The sequence below is a fragment of the Quercus lobata genome, chromosome 11, assembly GCF_001633185.2.
Source record: "Quercus lobata isolate SW786 chromosome 11, ValleyOak3.0 Primary Assembly, whole genome shotgun sequence".
Lineage (NCBI taxonomy): Eukaryota > Viridiplantae > Streptophyta > Magnoliopsida > Fagales > Fagaceae > Quercus > Quercus lobata.
Window position 1 is genome coordinate 25756515 of NC_044914.1, and position 23806 is coordinate 25780320.

Here is a 23806-nt window from a genome sequence, read left to right on the forward strand (position 1 = left end):
TCATGTTTGGCCATGATTGGCTGTGTGGGATTTGACTTGGTTAAACATGCAATTGAGATCTCTCAAAAATATAATTAAAGTTATGAAATGGAACGGTGAGGTGGATAAGAGAATGTTGAAGTATTTTTAAGGTTCATGTCTTAATTTGTAGGAATAAAATGAAGGTTGGGATTGTTTAATGTTCATATCCTAATTTATAGGAACATAATTAAACTTTAAGAATTTTGGTGGGTTTTTAAATAACCTATTTTAGCTTTCTTAATTTTGGTAGTCTTTAAATAACCTAGCCAAGCTCTCTTAAAAATATGATAACTACATAAAAAGGAAAATTCTAAGACCAAATAAAATGGTACAATCTGTGCCACAACTATTCACATGATAAATTATGAATGGTGGAGAAAAAGTAGTAAATTTATATAAAAGTGACAGATAACTAGTCAATATGTAAGATAGTCGTGGTAAAAATTATGACTACTTATACGATACTATAACTACTTACACAAAAATCCAAAAAACCTATTGTAATCTAAGCATTATTCACTCTTATCTCAACCATTTATTTTATTTTTTGTTGAAAAGAAAAGCTTTATTGATTCAACAAGCAGTACAGAAGTACACAAAGGAGGAGCTTCCATTAATTAGATATTTACTGTATTACTTATTTGCTTCATCTCTCTCCCTTAAATATACTTGATAAAACAGTCTAACCCATCATCATGGCGGAGACCAAAAGCTCTCCTAAGAAACATGTGGCTGTGTTTGCATTCCCATTCGGCAGCCACCCTTTGTCCCTCTTGGCTCTGGTTCGCAAATTAGCACAAGATGCCCCAAACGTTGAGTTCTCATTCTTAAACACACCAAAGTCCAACCATTCACTCTTCTCCACAGCAAAGCCTGACGAGATTTTGCCCAACATAAAAGCCTATGATGTGGCAGATGGAGTGCCGAAGGGCCATGTTCCTTCCCCAAATCCAATTGAGGGTGTAGAACTTTTCATTAAGGTCTCGCCAGAAAACTTCAGAAGAGGCTTAGAAATGGCAGAGGCAGAGATTGGTATGAAAATCTCTTGCTTGCTCACCGATGCATTCTTGACATTTTCTGTGGAGGTTGCTGAGGATTTGCATGTTCCATGGATCCCAGTTTGGTCTCCTTTTCCATACTCTCTCTCAGCTCACGTTTATATTGACCTTATCCGCCAACGTTTTGTCAACAATGAAGTTGAAGATACAACCTTGGAATGCATTCCAGGATTGTCTCAAATGCGTGTTTCGGACTTACCTATGGAAGGGATCTTAGGAGACATAGAAGGGTCACTTTTCTCACGCATGCTGAGTGAAGTTGGATCGGTGTTGCCACGAGCTAGTGCTGTGGTGTTGAACTCTTATGAAGAACTAAACCCTCCTCTTCTCAATGATGATCTCAAAACAAACTTTCGTAGTGTTCTTAACGTGGGTTTTCACACACTATTGAATCCATCACAGTTGGGTTCGGATGTATCAGGTTGCATATCTTGGTTAGATAAGCAAAAGGAAAGGTCAGTAGTTTATGTAAGCTTTGGAACTGTGTCTTCGCCACCACATAATGAGTTAATAGCATTAGCAGAGGCACTGGAAGAGAGTGGACTTCCATTTCTTTGGTCTCTCAAGGATTACATAAAGGACCTCTTGCCCAAAGCATTTGTTGAGAAGACTAGAATGCAAGGGAAAATAGTGCCATGGACACCCCAGAGCCAAGTACTTGCTCATGCTTCAATAGCTGTGTTTGTGACTCACTGTGGTAGCAACTCTGTGGTCGAGAGTATTGCATATGGTGTGCCAATGATTGGAAGGCCATGCTTTGGTGATCATCGCATGATTGGAAGAATGGTAGAGGATGTATGGGGGATTGGTGTCAAAGTTGAGGGAGGAATACTCACCAAGAATGGATTGCTCAAGAGTTTGGATTTCATTTTGGGACATGGAAAAGGGAAGGAGATGAGAGATAAAGCCCAAGCCCTCAAAAAAACTGTACAATGTGCTGCTAGCCCAAACGGCACTGCTGCAAAAGATTTGAGTCATTTGGTGGAGCTACTATCTGGGTCTTAAACTGTAGCACTTGTTGGTTCCTACCACTTAATGTCGCTTGGTTTTGTCAATTAAGCTAACTAGACGTTAACCCACGCTATGCGTGAGAATATTATTAATGATTATTTGTAGTTAAACTTATTTAAAAATAAAAATTTTATAATAAAAGTTCATTAATGATCATTTTGTGAATTGCCAAAAGAAAATTCTTACCGCATAAGTTAATAAACTTACATTACCCAAAAAAAAAAAAAAAATCAAAGAAGTATAATAGAACTTATCAAATTATTCAAACAGAATTTCATCAAGAAATCATTTGAATCAGCCATCAAATATATAGTATACCCTAGAAACTTCATAATTAAATATAGGGTAGAGTAAACATGGATTTTACAAAAAATTTAAAAAAAATTCAAATTGACATAATAAAAATAATAATGATAAAAAAAGAAGTAGAAAAATGAAAAGAAGACAAATCATGGTGTAAATTTTTGTGCTGTTGAATATTACTCTCATACTTGTGGACTATATATATATGAGTAAGAATGTAATTATTATATGAATGATTATTGTGATTTATTGATAATAATTAATAAAAAAATTAAAACCTAAAACCTTTTTTTTTCCTGATATGATGGAGGGGGCAGTTGATTGTCATTTAATTTAATTAAAACAATAAAGAATATACTCATATAGTCATACATTTGTATTTATTTATTTATTTATTTTTTATACAAGATAGAAATTCTATTCTAGCATAATCTAAGTGTATATGTATGTGAATCTCCCTTCTGGAAACTTGAATCCCGACCCTTACTCCTCACACCTTACGAACACTTATATTTATGGAGTGACTATCACACCAAAGGTGTACAATGGTCATACATTTGTATTATTAACCAGGCAAACAAATAGTCATTTTTATAATGTTCGATGACTTCTATATTCAATGAACCATTTTAGAAAAGACTTTGATTATTATTATTATTATTATTATAAAGCATTAGAGTAAAAAATATTTAGATATTTTATTCAAATATGATGTGGATAATGAAAATAAATATGCTACTATAAATTTTGCAAAAGAGTAGTAAGCCCAGATAATTACAAAAAGAACACACCTGAATTGTTGGAAACAATGCACCAAGAATGGGAAGAAATTGAATTGAACATTAACAATATTTTCTATACAGGACATTTTTCCTATTTCACATAAGATACTTGAGAGAACTTAGCGAAGGCAAAACATATTCTAAACCTAAGTTTCTATAACGCATTGATTTCCAAAACCCAAGTTTCAAAAAAGCCAATATGCAAATTGATTTGTTTTCCTCCTCTCCACTTCTAAGTTATAATAAAACTAAAGGAAATATACTGAATTTCTTCCTATTCCCTTAGACGTTCTAAGAAACTAAATGGTCACCCACATATTCAAAACTGCTACCACACAAAACCAAACAGCAAATGAGTAGAACCACGCAACAACAAGGATCATCATCATCATAGTTCCTTTCAATTGTACTTATTTATAAGTAGTCTCCTACATAAGTACTGCAAACAATGTATCAACAATGTTAGGACATATGTGAATCATGTTAGGAACTTATGTCAATATTTTATGTAATTAGTTAATTCTTTGACAAAACGCACTTTACTTATATTTGAGTAGATCGAGGATGTATTTAATACTTCAAGAAATAAGGTTTCAAGTTAAAGTGTTAAAACCATGCAAGTCTGTCTAAGAAACAAGTAAAGATGTTCTAGATTTTAAATCTCGACAGTTAGTATCTATCGAGGTTTAAAAACTGCTGAAGCCTGATGCTCAACAGCTATCTTGATAGATAAGCTATCTATCGAGGTTTATGAAAAACATATTTTCAGCTCTGATTTTTATCCAATCCATGTGTATATATTTGGGCTTTCTTTTCTCACAACTCTAAATATATATAAAAATTATTTTAAGGGCTGTAAAAGGTTGCATGAGTGTGAAGTAAAGTTTTGTTTATGCAAATTGTGATTGGAGACAGAATTTGTCCTAGTTCATTTTTCTCTTGAAGAAGCTATTGTGTTTGTATACTGTAGGGTTTTGTAACCAAGGAGTTTTGTGATCTTCATCGTATGATGAACTGAAGAACTTTGCAGTCAACATCTTTCTCAAGTTGGTGAGTAAGCCACGTACTGGGATCAAGGATGTTAATACCGTACCGTACCGGCCGGTATGGCCGGAATATACCGTACTTGCCAGTGCACCGGTACAGGTACCCTTTTGTTTTGTACCGGAAAAAATACTGGTCGTACTGGACGCGTACCGGCAAAATCCGGCTGTTTTGGCCGGTAAATGGATACCGACCGAACAAAAAGCTGTTGATCTTAACGCCCATAGTGACCCAAAAACACTGTTGATCAACGTTCTCGTGTGTGAGACTAGAGAGAGAGGTCTAGAAGCTAGCTAGCAGTGACAACGTTATCTTCATCTTGGCCTCACAGTGGTGACAACGAAGCTGGCTGGCAATGAACGGCACCACTAGGATTCATTGAGGCTGCAAAACATGTTGAATGCTTGATCTGCGAGAGAGGGAGAGAGATCAAATCTGAAAATGTGTGTTGATTGATGGGAACAGACACATGTGGTGGAGTAAAAAGTGAAAAACTGTATGAGACTAGAGAGAGGCCTAGAGGTTTAGACTGCGTGAAATGAAATGAGAAGTTGAAGTGAAGTGATCAGAAGTTAACGTGTGTGGTGGAGTAAAAAACTGACAAAAGATACTTGGAAAATGTGAAAACTGAAAAGTATAAAAACTCACGTTAGCTTTATCACCAACAAATTTAGCTTTGTCTTTATCACTGACTTCTTTGGCTTTATCACCAACAAATTTTTCTAATTATTTTATTTGATTCTACCAAACCCATCCCACTTATTATCTATTTATCTCATCCAAACCTTTTTGTTGATTTTCTATTTTTTAGTCTTAATTTTTTTTAATAAACTTATAAGCTTAAATAGTTTAACTGCTTAACAAATTAACTTTTACCAAATAATTAAATTTATAAATATACAAATAATATATATATTAAATATATAAAATAGTGATAAATCCGAAACGGTACATCGGTATTAACTGGTATCCGAAATATATTGTACCGCTGGCCAAATCGGTACGGTATTGACTTCCTTGACTGGGATCCGCTCATTGATTGGTTAGTCACGTATTGTAAGCAGTGCATTAAAAGGAAAGATTTTCACTACAGAACAAGTCCAATTGAGTATTGAGGTAAGGGTTCAACTGTAGGTTGGTATAAGGTACTGAGATTCTTTTACTTGTAACTACTTGTTGTGATAATAGTTAATTCTAGGGAATTGTGACCTTAAAATCACCCGTGGGGGTTTTTGCAGTGTTGGTTTTCTCCGTTCGTATATAAATCACCGTGTCAACTTTAATTTCCATAGCATATTTACATAGTTGGTGATTTGTTCGTGCTACCACGCGTTTTGGATGTTAATTGAATTAATTAATTAACTTGGCTAAATCAATTGACTAATTTATCATAAAGGGGTCAATAAGTTCTTGGTTTATCAAACAAAAATGTTTGATGACTTCCGCTAATGAGTCTAACCAACTTAAATTTTTTAGGTATAATAGAAGTTTGAATTCTCAAATTATATCATGAAAATTTGATTTTCTCTACAATTAATATCTTCTTAAGAACTGGGCAGAAATCATATGATCTTACAATGAACAACCATTCATTCGTTATGTACCAACTACAATATACAACAATTCATTTGATATTTCCTTTTTTAGAGAACAAAAAATCCTCAAAACCAAAGTAGTCCAACAATCTAGAATAAAAAAAAAAATAGCTCTTGAAGTTTTTGAAGGGCACCCATTTATAAATATCTCATGTAGAGGTCAAAGTTCAAATACCCACATAACAAAACCTTAAAATTTCAAATATTACATGGTGCAAAAGGAGATCGCAGCCACAAAATCACAATAAAAAGCACAACTTTGAAACAAACCCACATACACATACCTTATAAATAAACCTAATTCTAAAAACCCACATGAGAAAACCTCACAAAACCACCCAAAAAGCACCAAAGAGACCAAGAAGAAAAAGTTTACCTTTGTAGGTCACAACTTAAAAACCTCAAAACCATAGATCACCATAAAATAAAAGTTAAGCCTCAGCGAGAGATAAGAGGGTGTAAAATTGAAATGAAAGTAGGATATTATTAGCTAGGTGGTGTAATGTGATTGGACATGAAGTTATCTAGCTAATGCAAAATCATGGGACCATCCACTTGGAGCATTAGGCAACTGACTAAATGGCCTAGAGGGAGAATCAGTCCTATTCGACATGAGTGGTTCACAAAACAACACAAAAATTGGCAGGCTAATTAGGGATAATCGAGCAGCAGCAATTTGACATTTGAAGTCAGAATGTAACTTTCTGAGGACATTTAGAATACAAGAGACTTTTTAAATAAACCAAGCCAAACAACATTTTGAAAAGAGACTATACCTAGATAATCCTTTTTAAAAAAAAAAAAAAATTAAAAGCTAATTCATTAATTAATTCATAAGTCCTATTTTTCTTAATAGAAATTTCAAACACCAACTAATTTTATCATGATCACCGACAATATCATCTAGCTTGCCACAACAATAGAAGCCTAAAGTAATGAGTAATGAAGGATACATATTCATGAGAAAGGAGTTGGTCAAATCTAATTGCTTACAACCAGTTGTGATTCATTGCTATCCATATGTAGATGGGAAGAGTAACTGATTGCATTTGTTTGCAAATTTCTTTTGAAGAAGAAATGGTTGAATTTTGGATTCTCCAGTGAAGACATGAACTTGTGAAGCCCATCATTTAGACCATCTTGGACTACCTGAGGCATAGCAGTTTTGTCCTTTCAAGAGCTTTAACTGCAGAGCTCCTTGCAAGACTAATCTGTGAGGAATTTTATAGGGACAGTGGCAACTGAACATGTATAAACTGGTTGGGTTCAATGAGGAGAGGAAGAGGCAAGAAAGGGGGAGATGGAGAGTCTCAGACATTAAAGAAGTTACAAGGGAAGTTGAAAACAGTGGAGATTTAGAGTCATGTGTGTTATGGGAAGTGGAAATTTTTAAAGCACTAATAGAAAAATAATGAAAATAAAATATTTTTTTATTAATGGAAATAATGACGTGGTCACTGATTTTGCTCAATAAAAGCGTAGTAACAATAAGTGCTACGCTTCAACTTTTAGATATATATATATATATATATATATATAGTTGGGTTCAAGTTACACCTAATGTAACTTTAAGTAATGTTACACCACCTAATATTTTTTTAATTAGATGAGAATTTTGATAAATCCACTACTAGATTACATTTTCTTCGTATATTCTCAATGCTAACAAAATTTAAAGATGATCAAAGATCAATAGCCGTTTTATCAATCAATTGTTTAAATTCAAGTTTTTGTAGTTTAAAATAATCTATAAAATATAAGTTTATGGATCAAATGGTAAATTGGTACACATGTTAAGAACATATAGAATGTATAATTCAACAGTTGGATTTTCAAAATATGAATTCAATAACAAGTTATTGGGTGGTGTAACATTACTTAAAGTTACACCTAGTATAACTTGAACCCAACCCACATATATATATATATATATATATAGATGAGTTCGAGTTATACCTGGTGTAACTCTAAAGAGTTACACATTTTTTAAAACTATTGGATTTAAGTAGATCCAACAGTTAAATAAAGACCCTTATTATTACAAATATTTTTATTAGAATCTCATTAATTACCCTCATTTATTACATTCTACACCTATCTCTAAACCCAATAAATTTGACGTCTGACTCTCTCTCTCTCTCTCTCCTCCTCCATTGCCCCTCCACCATTGTTCCACCTCCATAAGTTGCCGGCAGGGAAAAAAAAAAAAAAAAAACCAAGCTGAACATTGTTTCTATGCATACAAAATGATCCATATTTGTTAACTTTGGATCATGCATCCAAATCGAGGAGAACTTCTATTTTTTATTTTTTATTTCTAAAAAATAAACCAGTTGAAAAAAAGGATAAATCTAAATTTTCTTACTTCTAATTATTATTATTATTTTTCCAGGCTAGTACTCATTATTTCAGTAAATTCAGATTCTTTGGTTACCAAGTGCCAAGAACAGGTGAATGAACATGAAGGAAATTATAGCCCTCAAGAAACAAAAACTACTAATACCCTTATAAAAGAGGGCAAGTTCAAGTCAGACATGAATTCTAGACGTCTATACTACGTTAGAATCAAGTCTACAGAGACATTGGTAAAAGAGAAGACAGAGTTCAGGTCAGAAATGAATCCGACTAAGTTAGAATCAAAGATTGCAAATAGACTAGGTAAAAGAGCACATGAATACAATGGCGTCTATACAAGATTAGACTAATATGGTCATAATAATAATTTTAAATTTTAAACAGAGTACTCACAAAAATAGAAACAGATTTTTTTTTTTTTTTGCTGACAACCTGTGGAGGTGGAACAATGGTGGAGGAGGAATGGAGGAGGAGGAGAGAGAGAGAGAGAGAGAGAGAGAGAGTATATAGTGTTTCAGAAACTCTAACTCAGCACACATGTGGTGTTTCTAAGACCAATAAGAAATTGACACCTAGCCTAAAAAAGACACAGTGTATTGAGGTATTTAAAATAGAATGACTAAATTGGCCCTAAAAAAATTTCAAACACCCACCATTCACTCTCTTTGCAAAACCAAAAACCAATTACTTTTCTTCTTTTCAAAATCAAATCCCTCTCTCTTCCCAGTCCCCACGCCACCATAGCCCCTGCTCTCTCTTAACCCCAAACCCTGATAGCCACTTCACAGTTGCAGTGTCTTTGGCGGCACAACACTGCCGAACATTACAAGTTCCAACGAGACCGGCCTTTGTACCGTCAGAAAACCTCCAAATCTTCCTTTTCTAGCAAAACCATCTTATGCTGGAAGCTTTCTTGCTCCCCTCATGTATAATATTTTGTTCCTTTCCTTCTCTCGCTTACTCTGTCCTAGATTAGTTTCTAGCCTCAGTCCCAGAGCTAGTCCGAAAAAACCCTAAGACTAAAATTACCCAAAATTGAAAACATTGAATTCGGTCTCTCCCTCAATTCCAGATCGTGTGGAGAAAGGATTTTGTGTTTTCTCAGGTAATTTTCTTCCTAAATTTTTTCTTAGGTTTCTGTCTTCACATCCCTTAGTCTTCACTAGTAAGCTACCACACAAGCTCCAACCTCTTCGTCTCTCTTTATTTTTCTTATCTTATTTTCTTCTCTCTTTTTTTTCTACTCAAAGGTCCCTCCTTTTTTATTTATTTATTTATTTATTTGTGGCTTTGTAGATTGAAAAATGGGATTTTATATTTGGGTCCAAGTGTGGAGATTTGAAAATAAGGGATTTTTGGGATTGGTATTGTGATGCCCCAATTTGATTGATTGTGTGATGTGTGTGGATGTGTGATGAGTCCCACATCGGGTATTTACTGGGTAGGTCCCTCCTTTTTTTTTTTAAATTTTATTTGTGGCTTTGGAGATTAAAAAATGGGATTTTATATTTGGGTCCAAGTGTGGAGATTTGAAAATAAGGGATTTTTGGGATTGGTATTGTGATGCCCCAATTTGATTGATTGTATGATGTGTGTGGATGTGTGATGAGTCCCACATCGAGTATTTACTGGGTTGAATTGGGTTTTATTAAATACTGCAAGGAGCCTCAATTGTGACTAGTACTTTGGAGGTATAGCGCAGATGTGGCTAGCGCTTTTCCTTGGGTCGTTACATATGGTATCAGAGCCATATGTAACGACCTAAGGAAAAGCGCTAGTCACATCTGCGCTATACCTCAAAAGGACTAGTCACAATTGAGGCTCCTTACAGTATTTAATAAAGCCCAGTTCAACCTAGTAAATACCCGATGTGGAACTCATCACACACCCACACACATCACACAATCAATCAAATTGGGGCATCACAATTTCCCCCACTTAAATCCCAAACGTCCTCGTTAGGGCTCACTTTGTGGGGTAGTGTCTCCGAGCCTTGTAACTGAATTGGAACCTCCGCATGCACAAAGTGCTTGGGGGTCTAGTGGGGAAAAAGTTCGAACTGCAGGATTAGCAGCATGTTGTAATTATTTCTCAATATATATATATATATATATATATATAGACACACAAGTACTGTGTTACGTTTGATTATAAAGACAGACTTTGGTTGGACCTCATAATGCTCTATTATATTAGAAAATTTTTGCCCCTATAACAAATTAGAAATCTCTCATATTTTAAGTTAAAATAAATTTTTTTTTTTTTTTAAAACCGTACTTTATACAATGATGTTAGGAATATTACCAATTAATGTGTCATTAACCATAAAAAATAATTCAAACGTTCATTTATTATATTTTGAAATCTACCAATTACATTAATTGTCATGTCAATTTGTATTTTATAAACCTTTTATGTAGTAAAATTTGTAATAATTTTAACTTTTATTTAAATTAAAAAAAGGATATTAATAGTGGGTCTCAGGGTAAAATTTCTTTGCTTTTCATAGATAAAATTAAATATGATGGGCACCACACGAGTAGGTGAATGTCCCATGAATTCCCAAGGGTAGGTGTGCAACTCACGGCTTTCATTCAATGAGCGTTTTGCCTTTGTGGCCACCAATTTTTCTAGAACTTTGACCCTTTTTCGGTTTTTCTTTTATAATTATTTAAAAAAAATTTTACATTAATATGACAATTAAGAGTAGAGGGATTTGAATGCTTAGATATTTCAGGAGATTTCAAGATATCTTTATATGTCATCATAGTGACCTTTTATATGTTTTAAGTGGAGAGAGAATTCAAATACAAGACGTCCCCATTAAAAACACTAAGAAGGATAGTTCGAACTAAGAGATAAACCATCTACATGTGACATATTATCCTGATAATTTTTGGAAACTTCAAAGGTATAGCAAGTTAAAGAAAGCTTGGACAACCAAGTTACAACAAGGCTATCCATTATGGATTAATGTAAATGAATCACTAGTACAACTAGAAAAAATTGACCCAAATATGTTAACTTGTCATAATCCAACCATTAAAAAGTGGCTTGGTTTAGGGTTAACTTGCTTGTCAAACAAGTTTACCCATATTTTAAAAAGATAAAAGCTCATTTTTCTCTCATGATTTTGGATTTTTTTTTTTTTGCAATTGTTCACTCTCAATTGGCCCCTTGTTTTCTAAATTAAAAGGCGCGTTATTGGAAGAAAACACTAGAAGCCATGTGTTTGGCTTTGTGTTTTACTAAAAATCATGTTTTTGAAACGGCAAAAAGGCACGGTTTCAAAATGCAATAACAAGTAGTTCCATAGAAAACACTGGTGTAAAACCCAAACTGCGTTTCCAGATGAAAGTTTCATTTAGCTGTGAAATTCTTAAAATATTCTCTTACAATTGAATTGTCTTGTCACCATGCCTTGTTGTTGTCTATCTTCTCTCTAGTTTTCGTCTCTCCTCTCTAGCTTGTTGTTTCCTTGTCACTATCCTCACCTTTTTCATGACCTAAAAGTTGTGGGCACAGTAAAAAATTGGAATGAAAGAAGCAAAACTTCAACATGGAGTAGCGCCATCGTCATCAGGGACTTGAAAAGAACAGACTGAAAGATGATAACCAGAGAAGGAATAGTTAAGTCATTTTTGGAAATTTACACCCAATACAGCTATATTTTATATTAACGTTATCAAAACACTTATTGTGACTTTAAAAATAGAAAACACACTTTTTTTTATATATTTTTATCAAATACTTATTTGTAGTTTTAAAATTTGTGTTTTAAAAGCGCACGTTTTAAAAATGCTATTTTTTTTTTTTTAAATACACTTACTTTTAACGCACGTTTTCTAAACAGACTCATTATCCTCAAAGTTTCGTTTTTTCAGAGCCTGGTGAGGGTTAATCTTCCTCTGCCAATATCGTGCTTCATTACTGCTTAACAACTATTAATCTGTGAGTCCTCAATCTCCCTTTACCAGGATCACCACATAACTAGAATTATTTGTTGATGCATTCAGCCATCAACCTTGACGGTTAACTTTTTACATTCAAGACACTTCTAATTTTTGAGCTTGTTTCTAGTTAATTAAAAAAACTAATTTTTTGAGCTTGTTTCTACTTAATTAAAAAAAAAAAAAAAAGGATATGTACATTCCTGTAAAATAAACTATAACAAGAAGTTTCAATTACTAATTCATAAAAATTTTAAACATGTCAATGTTTTTAAATAAAATTGATATTGGTCATTTACTCATTTAGGTATGGTAACTCTTGTTTGCAAGTTATAAAGTTTATTTTTTAAACAAGGACTAGGTATGTAAACCCATCCATTTATTTATTCATATATTTTGAATAAGCACCATCAATTACCATTTAGTTGTAAGCTATAAAAGTTAAAAAAAAAAAAAAAAAAAAAAAAACTAATATCTTACTTTTTTGCCGTATTTAACTTTTGCATCTCACAACAAATGCTGATTGCACTAGATCTCTAAATTTAAACATATATATGTAACGCCAATCAAATCTTAGTTAAAAGGTTCTTTATTTTTTCACAAATAAATGAAAAAAATTTAAAGATGAAATCTTTTAAGTTTTATATATATATATATATATATATATATATAGAAAATCCTATAATTTAGTTGGAAAAAAAAAAAAAAATCTAATCAAACTCTCCTCCCAAAAGCTTATAGGCTATCCTTACATGAACAATTATAAATTAATGGGAAAAAAAAGGACTAATCATAAAAGAAGTTCAAATTAAAACGCAACTATATATATATCAGTATATGGGTAGGCAAAGTAACATTTAAAATTTAAATAAAAAAGGCAAGTGTCTTCAGTTCATAATCATACACGTCATAAAATATATAAGCAATTTACCAATTAATCACCATCCCCACTTTTTCAACTTTTTATTTTTATTTTTTCATCGAGAGCCCACAATTTATGGCTCATAACCATACACGTTATAAAATATATAAACAAATTTTTTTTTTTCTGCGGTAAAAAAAAACAAAACTGTAAATTGTGATTTGAGCTTTCACATGATAATTCACCGTCCCTGGCCACTTTTTATGTTTTGTCTCTCTTCATTCATGCAAAACTCTTGTATACGTCGAATGCATAAAACCTTTATCTCACTGACAAGTAGATTCCACAAACGCATAAAACCTTTATCTCATTGACAAGTGGATTCCACAACGTGCACATGTAATACCTACTCCTTCACCAATATATAGTATAAAGTTAGTTCAGTTAAATAAAGTCAAAAAAATAATCAGTAAAATGGTCCCTTAATCTTTGTATAGGACAGGTAGTTATGAGCCATTCATTGTAACATGACTCCACCAATTGGCCATGATCTTTCTATAGGACTGGTAGTAAGAGAAGAGTACAGAGCAATATCTCACGCACACAGGGCTGGCCCAAGCGTTTTGGAGGCCTAAAGGTGGCACCGCCCCTGATTTTACCTATCCCCAAGCTTTGTTGAAGATTGTCTTTAGTTGGTAGTATTTTACCCTTAATCCCCAAGCTCTCTTATGAACTTTAACCTCCACCACATAACTATACTAGACGGACGGATTGATATCTTAAGATGTTTACGCATAGAGAACCACAAGTTGCAATACTCACTCATTTGACAAATCAGTTTACATATTAAATTTATGAGGCAAAATGATTGGTTTGCACAATGACAAATATGAATTAAGAATGTCAACCCCTAAATTTCTATTTGGTAAAAAGGATAAGAAAAGTTAACGGATGTTCTCAAGTCATTAATTTAAAGAATATTTTAAAAATTTTTTTATGAAAAAAGAAAAAAGGTAATCGACTTTTATTTTTATTTTTATTTTTTATAGTTTTGTATATTTCCAATGACAGTGATATCAAAATTTTCCTTAAATTATCTATTAATAAATGTCCTAAAAGCACTAGTTAACAAGACCCTAAATGAATAATGCATATAAAGAAGTTCACAACCCGTAGGCTTTCTACCTCCACAAGGCATTGTACGTAAAAAAGATTGTAATATCATTTGAGTCCGAGGTATTTTTGTGAGTCCCCAAAATGGTATTATTTATTTTATTTAGCCCATTTAGAATATAATACATATCTAAGAGATTCCTTTGTTCGGGTTGAGCCTAAATACTCTCTTTTGGATCCAAGAAAAGGTTCTTTGAAATCTTTTTTCCTTTCAGAAGATATTGTTCAAACCCATTAAGTAATGGATATTCAACCAAACCTGAAAGTTCTAGGTATTACCTTGTTCATCATGGGTAGAAGATAATTGGATTGGATTTTGCGTGAATCCGACCTGTGCTTAAAAACAAAAACAAAGAAATAGAAAAAGTTTCAGGCCTTCAGCTGGTTCAGCTAGCAGGGAAAACTTCATTACTATATTAGAGCACTAGCATTGAAGGTGCTAAAATGCTATATTATTATTTTTAGCACCATCAATCACAAAAGTGAGGCTGCAATAGTGGAGGTATAGCTAAAAAATTTAGCTTCTTAGCTTCAGTGCACAACCTTTTTTTTTTTTTTTTCGTTGCTCTCTCTCTTTCAATTCAGTCTCACCCTCTCCCATTTCCATTTTTTTTTTCCTCTCTTCCTCACTCTTGCCGACCCAAGCCCCTACCCTTACCCAATACCGGCGTGGGTTGCTAGGTAACTTAGAGTGGATTTCTCAGTGTAGCAGCGTGGGTTTCTCGACAAGGCGGCATGGGTTTCTTGACGTGGGATTCTCTGCGTGGCTGTGTTGGTGGTGGGGTTTGTGGGTGGCAGTGGGTGTTGGTGGTGGTGGGTTGTTGATTGGGTTGTAGATTGTTTCAATTGTACCATTGTTCCAATTCGTGGGTTGATTTTTTCTGCTGGTTTTTTTTTCCCCCCTGTTGGTTGTTGGTTTTTTGGTTGAGCTTGAGGCTGCCGTGATGGTGGTTGTGGTTTGGTGGTGCCATGATGGTGGTGGTAATTGATTTGGGGTAGTGAGTTTGGTGGCTTGAAGAAGAAGAGTGGGTTTGGTGGTGATTTGGCTGGGTTTGGTGGGTTTTTTTTTAGTTTCGTTGTGGCTGGGTTTCGTGGGTCAGTGGTGGTGTGGCTGTGTTGGTGGTGATTTGTGTGGTGGTTTTGGCTAATTTGGATTTTTGGTAGTGGTTGTGGGTGGTTGTTCCTAGTTGGCAGTGGTTGTTGCTTGTGTCATTGATTGGCTTGTGTGGTGTTTTTTTTTTATTTTTTTTTTAGTAATTGTTATTTGTTGTAGTAGATATATTATTTTATTGTGATATTTATATTATTTTATTGTGTTGAAAGCTAAAATAGATCCACTGATGCTGGATTTTTTGTAAAGTGAGTAGGTAAAATAGATAAAGTAACTTTTTGTTGTGCCAAACAGCTAAAAAAATAGCTCCACCAATGTGGATGCTCTTATAAGAGCATCACCATCAGCTGTTTAAAAAAAAAAAAAAAACTATTTTGACACACCAAAAACCTACTTTATTATTTTAACACACCATTTATTACATCTTCTATTCTTCAATTCTATTCATTAAAATAACATATACCACTATTAAAATAACATTAAAAAAACCATAAATATAAAAATACAAAATAAAAACCCCCTACATACATAAACACAACCAATGACAAACCCACTACCATACACAGCATAGCCCGCCACCACCACCATACCCAAGCATAGCCCGCCAACACCACCCATAGGTACAACCCGCCACCACCAACAAAAATCCATTAGCTGGCAATATACAAAGAGAAATGAGAGAAAAGAGCTGAACTCCACAGCAAGGCCAACCCACCCACTGCCGCCGCTAACCCACCCGCCGCCAACCCACCCACCCATCAACACCCCACATCCCACCCCACCACCATCTCACACCAGAACCACCACAACAGAACATCAAAACCACCACCACAGAAAAACAAAAACAAAAACAACAAACACAACCAAATTTGCACCCACCCACTGTCAACCCATCCACAGGCCAGCCCACCCACCACCTAATTCGCACCTAGAACCCAATCGATTTGCCCATCACCATCTGAACACACCCACTGCCAAACCCACCCATCAAATTACTGCAAAAAAAAAAAAAAAAAAAAAAAAAAAAAAAAAAAACCCACAGCAACACTGATCGGCATCAGGTGGCGCAACGAGGCTGAACAAAAGAGAGAAAAACAACAACAATGAGAAGAAAAAAGAGTGAAAGAAGAGATGGGTTGATAGGTCCAGTCCGAATGTCTGAGGTAGAATGAGAGAGGAGAGGAAAAAAAAAAGGAATAAAGTAGTGAGAGAGGAGAGAGAAAAGAGAAAAAAAAATAATAAAACCATATGCCATTTTGTTCTGTACCGTGCCAAAGTTGAGACGATACTGTAGCATGTTTTAAAATTTTGACATATTTAACACACCTTATGATGCTCTATTTTTGGTGTTTGGTGTGCCAAATGTCAAATGTTTGACATTTGGCACACTTGATGGTGATGCTCTATGGTATATAAGATTGGAGTCTCGTGTCCAACATCCCACTCCCAGTATGTTCCTTAAATTTAACATTTGAACGTTTGTTTTGTTGGTTATAAATGGCTGTAGCTATTTTCAATAAACTAATTCAAGTTGGATCCCAATTTCCAAACGTCAAGATTTCCTTGGTCAAATCCAAATTTTATCTTTTTATTTTATTTTATTTTAATTCTTCCTCTTCTTCTTATTAAGTATCTATTGCTTTTTGTAAGCAACCCAAATTCTATTTCTTCCTCTCTAAATATTTCTTTATTGTGTAAGACTGCTTTCTATAATAAGGAATCTTTCCTCTCTAAGATTTTTTTTTTTTTTTGAGTAAATAGATGTGCTCAAAAAAATAGTATTTCTTAACTGCATAAGTGTTTATAATTGACAAAATTAATGGCCAAACAAACATCAACGTAGCATCATTCGTCTTATTTGAACATAGAAAGGAAAAAAGAAGAAGAAGAAATTAATGTTCATATTGAATTACTTGCTTGGCAAAAAAACAAAAAGAGAGAGAGAGAAAGATAGATCTATCACGGAAGGTTGTCTATTGCTGGGCCAGGATGTGTTGAATTTCATCTATAATCACATTTTTAACTTTTTTTTTTAAATAAAAAAAAAAATCCAAATTACCCAATAAAATAGGGCTCGGGTCGAGTATGAGTATCGGTAGATAAAGTTTCAAGTAGGAGATGGTTACTATACTTAAAGGGTATTGAAATCCAAATATCAATAGATAAAATTTTCGGGTTGAGTTCGGCATACCCGATCCATGACTGTCCTTAAATATTATTATTTCTATCAAAGTGGTGAGGGTGAGCTCTAGTCTATGAAAACTTCATCTATAAAAAAATTAAGGGAAAAAATGGGGCTCGATTTCTTTTTATAATTTTATGCACAACTATAAAAGCAACAATTTGAACTTTCAAGGCAACTTCGATTCTCCCAATTTGTACAAACGACATTAAAACGCTGTCTGGTGATGGTTGAGGTTATTTACTAAGCCAATATGAACTTTCAAACCTTCTCATAAGTGAATCGATTCACTTGTGAGTAGGTTTGAAAGTTCATATTGATCACAAATAATAATACTATTACTCATAATTAATAGATGAACAATGAAATTGTGAATTAACACTTCAAATACCAAGTTTAAGCTACAATAAAACATATACAAAAAACTCTAAATATTGGAACACATTTCGTCTGATTTAATCAAAACCAAAGTTTCAAAGATAATTCCAATTCAATTAAACCCAATACTTACATGCACATGAATGTAAACAATTCCAAAAATTTTTACTTTAACTTTTATTCAAAAACAAACAAAAACAACAATCTTCAAAATCCTCTGCCTGATTGTCTTTTTTTTTTTTTTTTTTTTTTTAGATTGTACATTCTTTAGTTCTTTTCCTTTTATCTTTCCTCAATTTTTTTTTTTAAATAACCAAATAGTCTCCCATATATGTTAACATTAAATCTGATAAGAAAACTTACATACCTTTTTGACAAAATAAACCCAAGTTTTGAAAGCTTAGGAATATTTAACTTGGTCAATTTTTTTGCTACATATATTGCTTGTTATGTTATCATGATATACTACAGAAACAGTTTGATCTTCAATAATCAACATGGCATGAAACATCCTGCCTTTGGTCTCAGTATTTTTGTTAATGATGGTAGGATCATTTTGGAGCGATGATATGCTGCATTTGAAGAGACTAAGAAAAAGGGGAGAGCAGTTCTTAAATAGGAGAGTATAGAGACAATGTGAAAGTGTTATTGTATTTGGTTAGAAGTCTAACTTGCGTTAGGGTTTTTTTTTTTTAATTAATTAATTTTTTTTTTAAATTGATGTGGAAAATTGTGGAACCTCTGAAGTGAGGTGTCAAAATTTTACGAAGTTAACAGGTTTCGGTTTTATAATGTATATATATATATATATATATATATATATATATATTTGATGAATTATTTACAGTACGCATCAGGCAAGCCCGCTTACTAAACCCAACAAATGCCTAACCCATCAAAATGAACTCATCAGCCAGACCTAACCCGAATGCATGCCACAGTGGTAACACAGTCTACCCTAGCTTGTTCAGACTCGGAAAAGCAAGTGACTGTCACAAACATGGAAGAAATGGCAACACCCAAAGATTTACCCAAAAAAAAGTCACAACCCAAAGTGAGAAAACTTTTAGTTCCCACCTTCAAGGAAAGAAACACAAGGCTAATTATGAGGAGCTAAAACCTAATTTACCAGAGCCAAAAAACAAGGGTTTCCCTACTTCAACACCAAAAGAAACATGAACGTCTAGAGACATAAAAGAAATGTGCATCCATCAATATAGATTGAAAGAGAAACTTAATTAATTTTAAACAAAGGTATGTGCATGGCCTGCAAAAAATTTCAAAGAAAGTTGTTCACAGAGGACACTCATTCTCTGTTGTTTTTGTGTAACATATGCAACGTAAAGTGCAGTAGTAAAGTTGACTTGGCCCGGATTCAGGAATCGGCAAGTCTTGTAGGATGTCAGCTTGCCTAAATTTCTATGGCAATTTAGATCAATAACTCACAAAACTTAGTAGTTAATTTGGTGACTTATTGTGTATCTAAATCTTTGAAATTTTGTGGGAACCATAAATTGATTGTTGATGAGAGTAAGTTTTCAGAAAAATTCACTCTTGCACATTTTTTACTAAGTTGTTTTAACTTTGGTTACTTAAGAGATTTCCCAAATCAGCTAGCTTTTCAGTCCATGAAAATGTAGTGAATGGTATGGAAAATTGAAAATTGAATTTAAATACGGCATGTTATTTGTTCTGGATTTTCATAATCAATAATTGACAACTACTTTCAGAATCATGATAGTTTAGTCATTTATAGACTTATAGTTATCAGGATGTGGCCGTAGGTTATTTTCTCTCTTTTCCTCCACTTTCTTTGTCATGGGTGTAGGCTTCTTTTATGAAGAATTGTAGAATTATGTAACAAAATTTTCAATGTGCTTCATCATCATCCAGAGATATAGTTGATTAACATATCTTTTACATAATTTACCTTATTTTGTGTTTGTTTTGGGGGTAACACTTTCTGTGTCCATATCAGGCTACCATTCTGGCCTCACATGAAGCTAATGATCATGTACCGCTTGATGATTCCTCACTTCAGCAGTGCTCTCTATATGTAGATGTAGGTGTAGGGCAATTAGGCCAAACTTGCGATCCACGTTATTTCCATATATGTAGACGTATAGGGCATTAGCCAAACTTGCGAACCATATTAAAATCTTGCTTCCACTTTTTCCTGTTTTCTTTCAATCACTCAACAACTTTACCAAGGTTTACCGAGGAAACATACGAAAAGCTTGAGCATTCATATCAGTCAATCTAAAATAGCATAAGTTCCACAATTTGCCCAACCAACCCCACAAAACCCACATAAGCTCATGCAAAATAGGATTCTAGCTACATTACTGTTCATAAGGAAAAAAAATTGATAAAAAAAATATTTTAATGAAATGTAGTGTAAAAATTTAAATAGATATTCTGATATGAGTAATTTTAAAAGTAATCAAATAAAAAAAATAGATAATCTGATATGGCAATGGGGTCTTCGTCCCCGCTCTGCATGTTTTTGTCTTGCCCCATTCCTGCCCCGCTCCACATGACAGGAAAAACTTTCTCACCACATCCTCACTTCTTAGGACCCCGCGAAGCCCTGCCCCACTCCATAAAACTATACTTTTTGTTAATTTGCCCTACAATTAGTACAATTTTTTTAATGAAACCTGTTTCATTGATAAAAATATACTTGAAATTACAACTAAATTTATCCTATCGAATCAAATAAATTTTTAGAAAAAATTGAATAGTATATCCAAACAGTGGCGGAGCCAGAAATTTATATTTGGGGGGGCCATGTATAATTTTTTTTTTTTTTTTTTTTTTGTGTGTATGAAATGTCAAATAGTAATATACAATATTTCATAACTGAGTATGTATAAACCAAAGTATATTTAATTAAAATTAAGCAATCATGAGACAAAATTAAAAAAATGATTTAATATCTTTAATCAACTATAAAATGGGCAAAGTCGCAAAACATACAATAACATAAAAGCTAAACATCTTTGTTCAAAACTGTAACCTACGCTCTTTAAGAGATCTAAAGTCATCAAGTATTGAGTCAGTAGTGAAGTTTTCAGCAATTTCCTTTTCAATGTAGACAACTAAGTTATCTGAGAGAAACTCATCCTCCATTTTGTTGCGCAGTCTTGCTTTAACAACAACTAAATACATGAATATATAAATATATATATATATATATATTGTCTATAATATATTGATTATTATTATTATAATAAATAATATATTATAAGAAATTTAAAAAAGAAAGCAATGAAAAAAAAAAAAAAAAAAAAAAAACCTGGAGCACGGTGACACAGCACACAAGCTGTCAAGCACAAGCACAAGCACAAGAAGCTTTACAAAATTGAGTCACAAATTGAGGGGCCCACAGCTATAGCCTACTGACAATTGTAATAAGAATGGTACAAAATTAGTCACTTTTTATGGCCTCAATTCAACACATATCACGTTTACCCAACAAAAATTGAACACAGTACATATATATTTAACTACTACAATTCTAGAAAGTGCAGAATAAAGAGACAAAACCTTTACCTTTAAACAAAGAGACAAAAATTTTACTTTTAAACAAAGGGATGAGAAGGAAATATCTAAAATCTGAAAAGATTAAAAAAAGAAAGAAGAAGGGGGCAAAGACAGTGCAGTGGCTGTGGCGAGAAGGACTAAAGGAGGCTGAACCGCTGAAGGAAAAGAGAAAGAACTGAAAGAAGAAAAAGAAGAAGAATGCAAAGCCCAAGTCCTCAACGGAGACAGAGAGAGCGAGAGAGAGAGAGAGAGTCACCTGTTGAAAGATTTTTTCTGTTCTGCAACTGCAAGACTGCTGCAACTGTGTGGCGGCGTGTGCGAGAGACAAAGTTTCAGACTTTTCAATTTTTTTTGCTGTGTACAAGTAAGACCTAGATACATTGGGATGAAAATTAGAATTTTTTTTCACTTTTATTTGTTGAGATAATTGTTTTTTTGGCCTAATATGTTGTGGTAATTGTTAATATATCTGTATTCGTTTTAAAGATGCTAAATATGTAATTATTGTAATTTGTTTACATGTGTTTGTGGATTATATTTTATTGTACTGAAAATTGTATTTATTTTTAGACTTTATATAGGTATATTATCAGGGATGGGGGGGCCAAAATGAAAATTATTTAAGAGTCTTCAAATTATTTAAGATATTTAAAAAAAAAAAAAATTTAGGGGGGCTAAGCGGAAAAATTTTGGAAGGGCCAAGGCCCCCCTCGGTCCTCACGTGGCTCCGCCACTGTATCCAAATGTTTAACAAGACAATTATAAAAAAATATCTCATAGTATAACACATAACAAAATAAAAGCCGAGAACCACATTAGGTAAAATAAAATAAGCTAATATTGATATGTTTGTTTAAATAGTAAGGTTTTAGAGTATAAAAATTTATAATTATAATCCTTAGCAACGCGGGGTGGGACGGGTCTAAAAAGTCTAAACCCATCTTCGCCTCGCCCTGTGGTGCAGGGCTAAAATCTTGCTCTATCCCCGCCCCACCACCTTTGGGGGGTGGGGAAAACCTGCGCGGGGAAAAGCGGGGAGGGGCAGGTTAGGCGAAGCGGGGAAAAATTGCCATCCCTAATTCTAATACTAAAATAGACAGACTGAATGCTCTAAGGATAGCTATGCAACTTTCCAAATTTTGAAAATGCAACTTAATTATCAAAATGATGGCTACTATAGTACTATTCATTAAGAAAAACTTTTTTTTTCCTATTATTAGAAAAAAAGAAAAGAAATATAAATTACTAAAGTCAAAAGTCATATAGTAGAGAAGATAATTCCTTTTGATGACATTAACAATAGTCCAGGAGTCACTAGCATGAATGGCAAATCATATACTTGCAAGAATACTAATGAGCTTTAATTGTAGATTTGTTACCCACTGGCCAGCAAAAACCTAAGCCAAAACGGTTTTCTTGTTGGTGAAGCACTTGAGCTTTTGAGCATTTCTCACACAAAACTCATTTTATGTAAACAATGGCTACAATATTGTTTTTCCCCCTAATATGAACGATATATAGGATATGCCGATATGGCATATTATTATTTTGAGTCATAGAATATATCATAGTATTTGAGTTGGCATAGATTGGTAAATGGGAATGTGCCATGTGGCCTTACAACAATACATGCAATAAACTTGAATTTTGATTAGATTATTAGTACATTGAGCTTGCATCTTGGACATTGTGAAAGTTGTTGTGTGATTGCGTGTAATTATTAAATGATGAGCAGAAGTATAAAAAAGAGAGCACACAAAAAGGTTTATGTGGTTTGGTCTAATGATCTATGTCCACATGATAAAGTCTTTGACCCCCTAATATGAACGATATATAGGATATGCCGATATGGCATATTATTATTTTGAGTCATAGAATATATCATAGTATTTGAGTTGGCATAGATTGGTAAATGGGAATGTGCCATGTGGCCTTACAACAATACATGCAATAAACTTGAATTTTGATTAGATTATTAGTACATTGAGCTTGCATCTTGGACATTGTGAAAGTTGTTGTGTGATTGCGTGTAATTATTAAATGATGAGCAGAAGTATAAAAAAGAGAGCACACAAAAAGGTTTATGTGGTTTGGTCTAATGATCTATGTCCACATGATAAAGTCTTTGACAGCTATATATTGGGTGAGTTTGGTTCAGCTTTAAGGAGATGTGCTTTTTGAGAAAGTGTGGTATGAAACTAGATTTTTTTTTAAAAAAAATTGAGAGATTAGTAAAAACTGTTAAAAAGTGTTTTTTTGTAAAAACTGTGTTTGACTAACACTTATAAAAGTGGCTGTTTGAATTGTAAATTACCAAAAATGACAATTTATATATAAGAGAGTTTTTTTCATACTTAAATCAACTACTTAAAAATACTTGCTAAAAAAAACTACTTATTAATAATAATAATAATAATAATAATGTTTGTGTTTAG

General features: G+C 33.4%; 1 protein-coding gene across 1 annotated transcript; it reads left to right on the plus strand.

The window, feature by feature from the left end:
- Positions 1 to 716: 716 nt before the first annotated feature.
- LOC115966620 (anthocyanidin 3-O-glucosyltransferase 7-like) lies at positions 717 to 2084 on the plus strand. The gene has a single exon (XM_031085820.1). It carries the CDS (start codon positions 717 to 719, stop codon positions 2082 to 2084), a length of 1368 nt encoding a protein of 455 aa, XP_030941680.1.
- The last annotated feature ends 21722 nt before the right edge of the window (positions 2085 to 23806 follow it).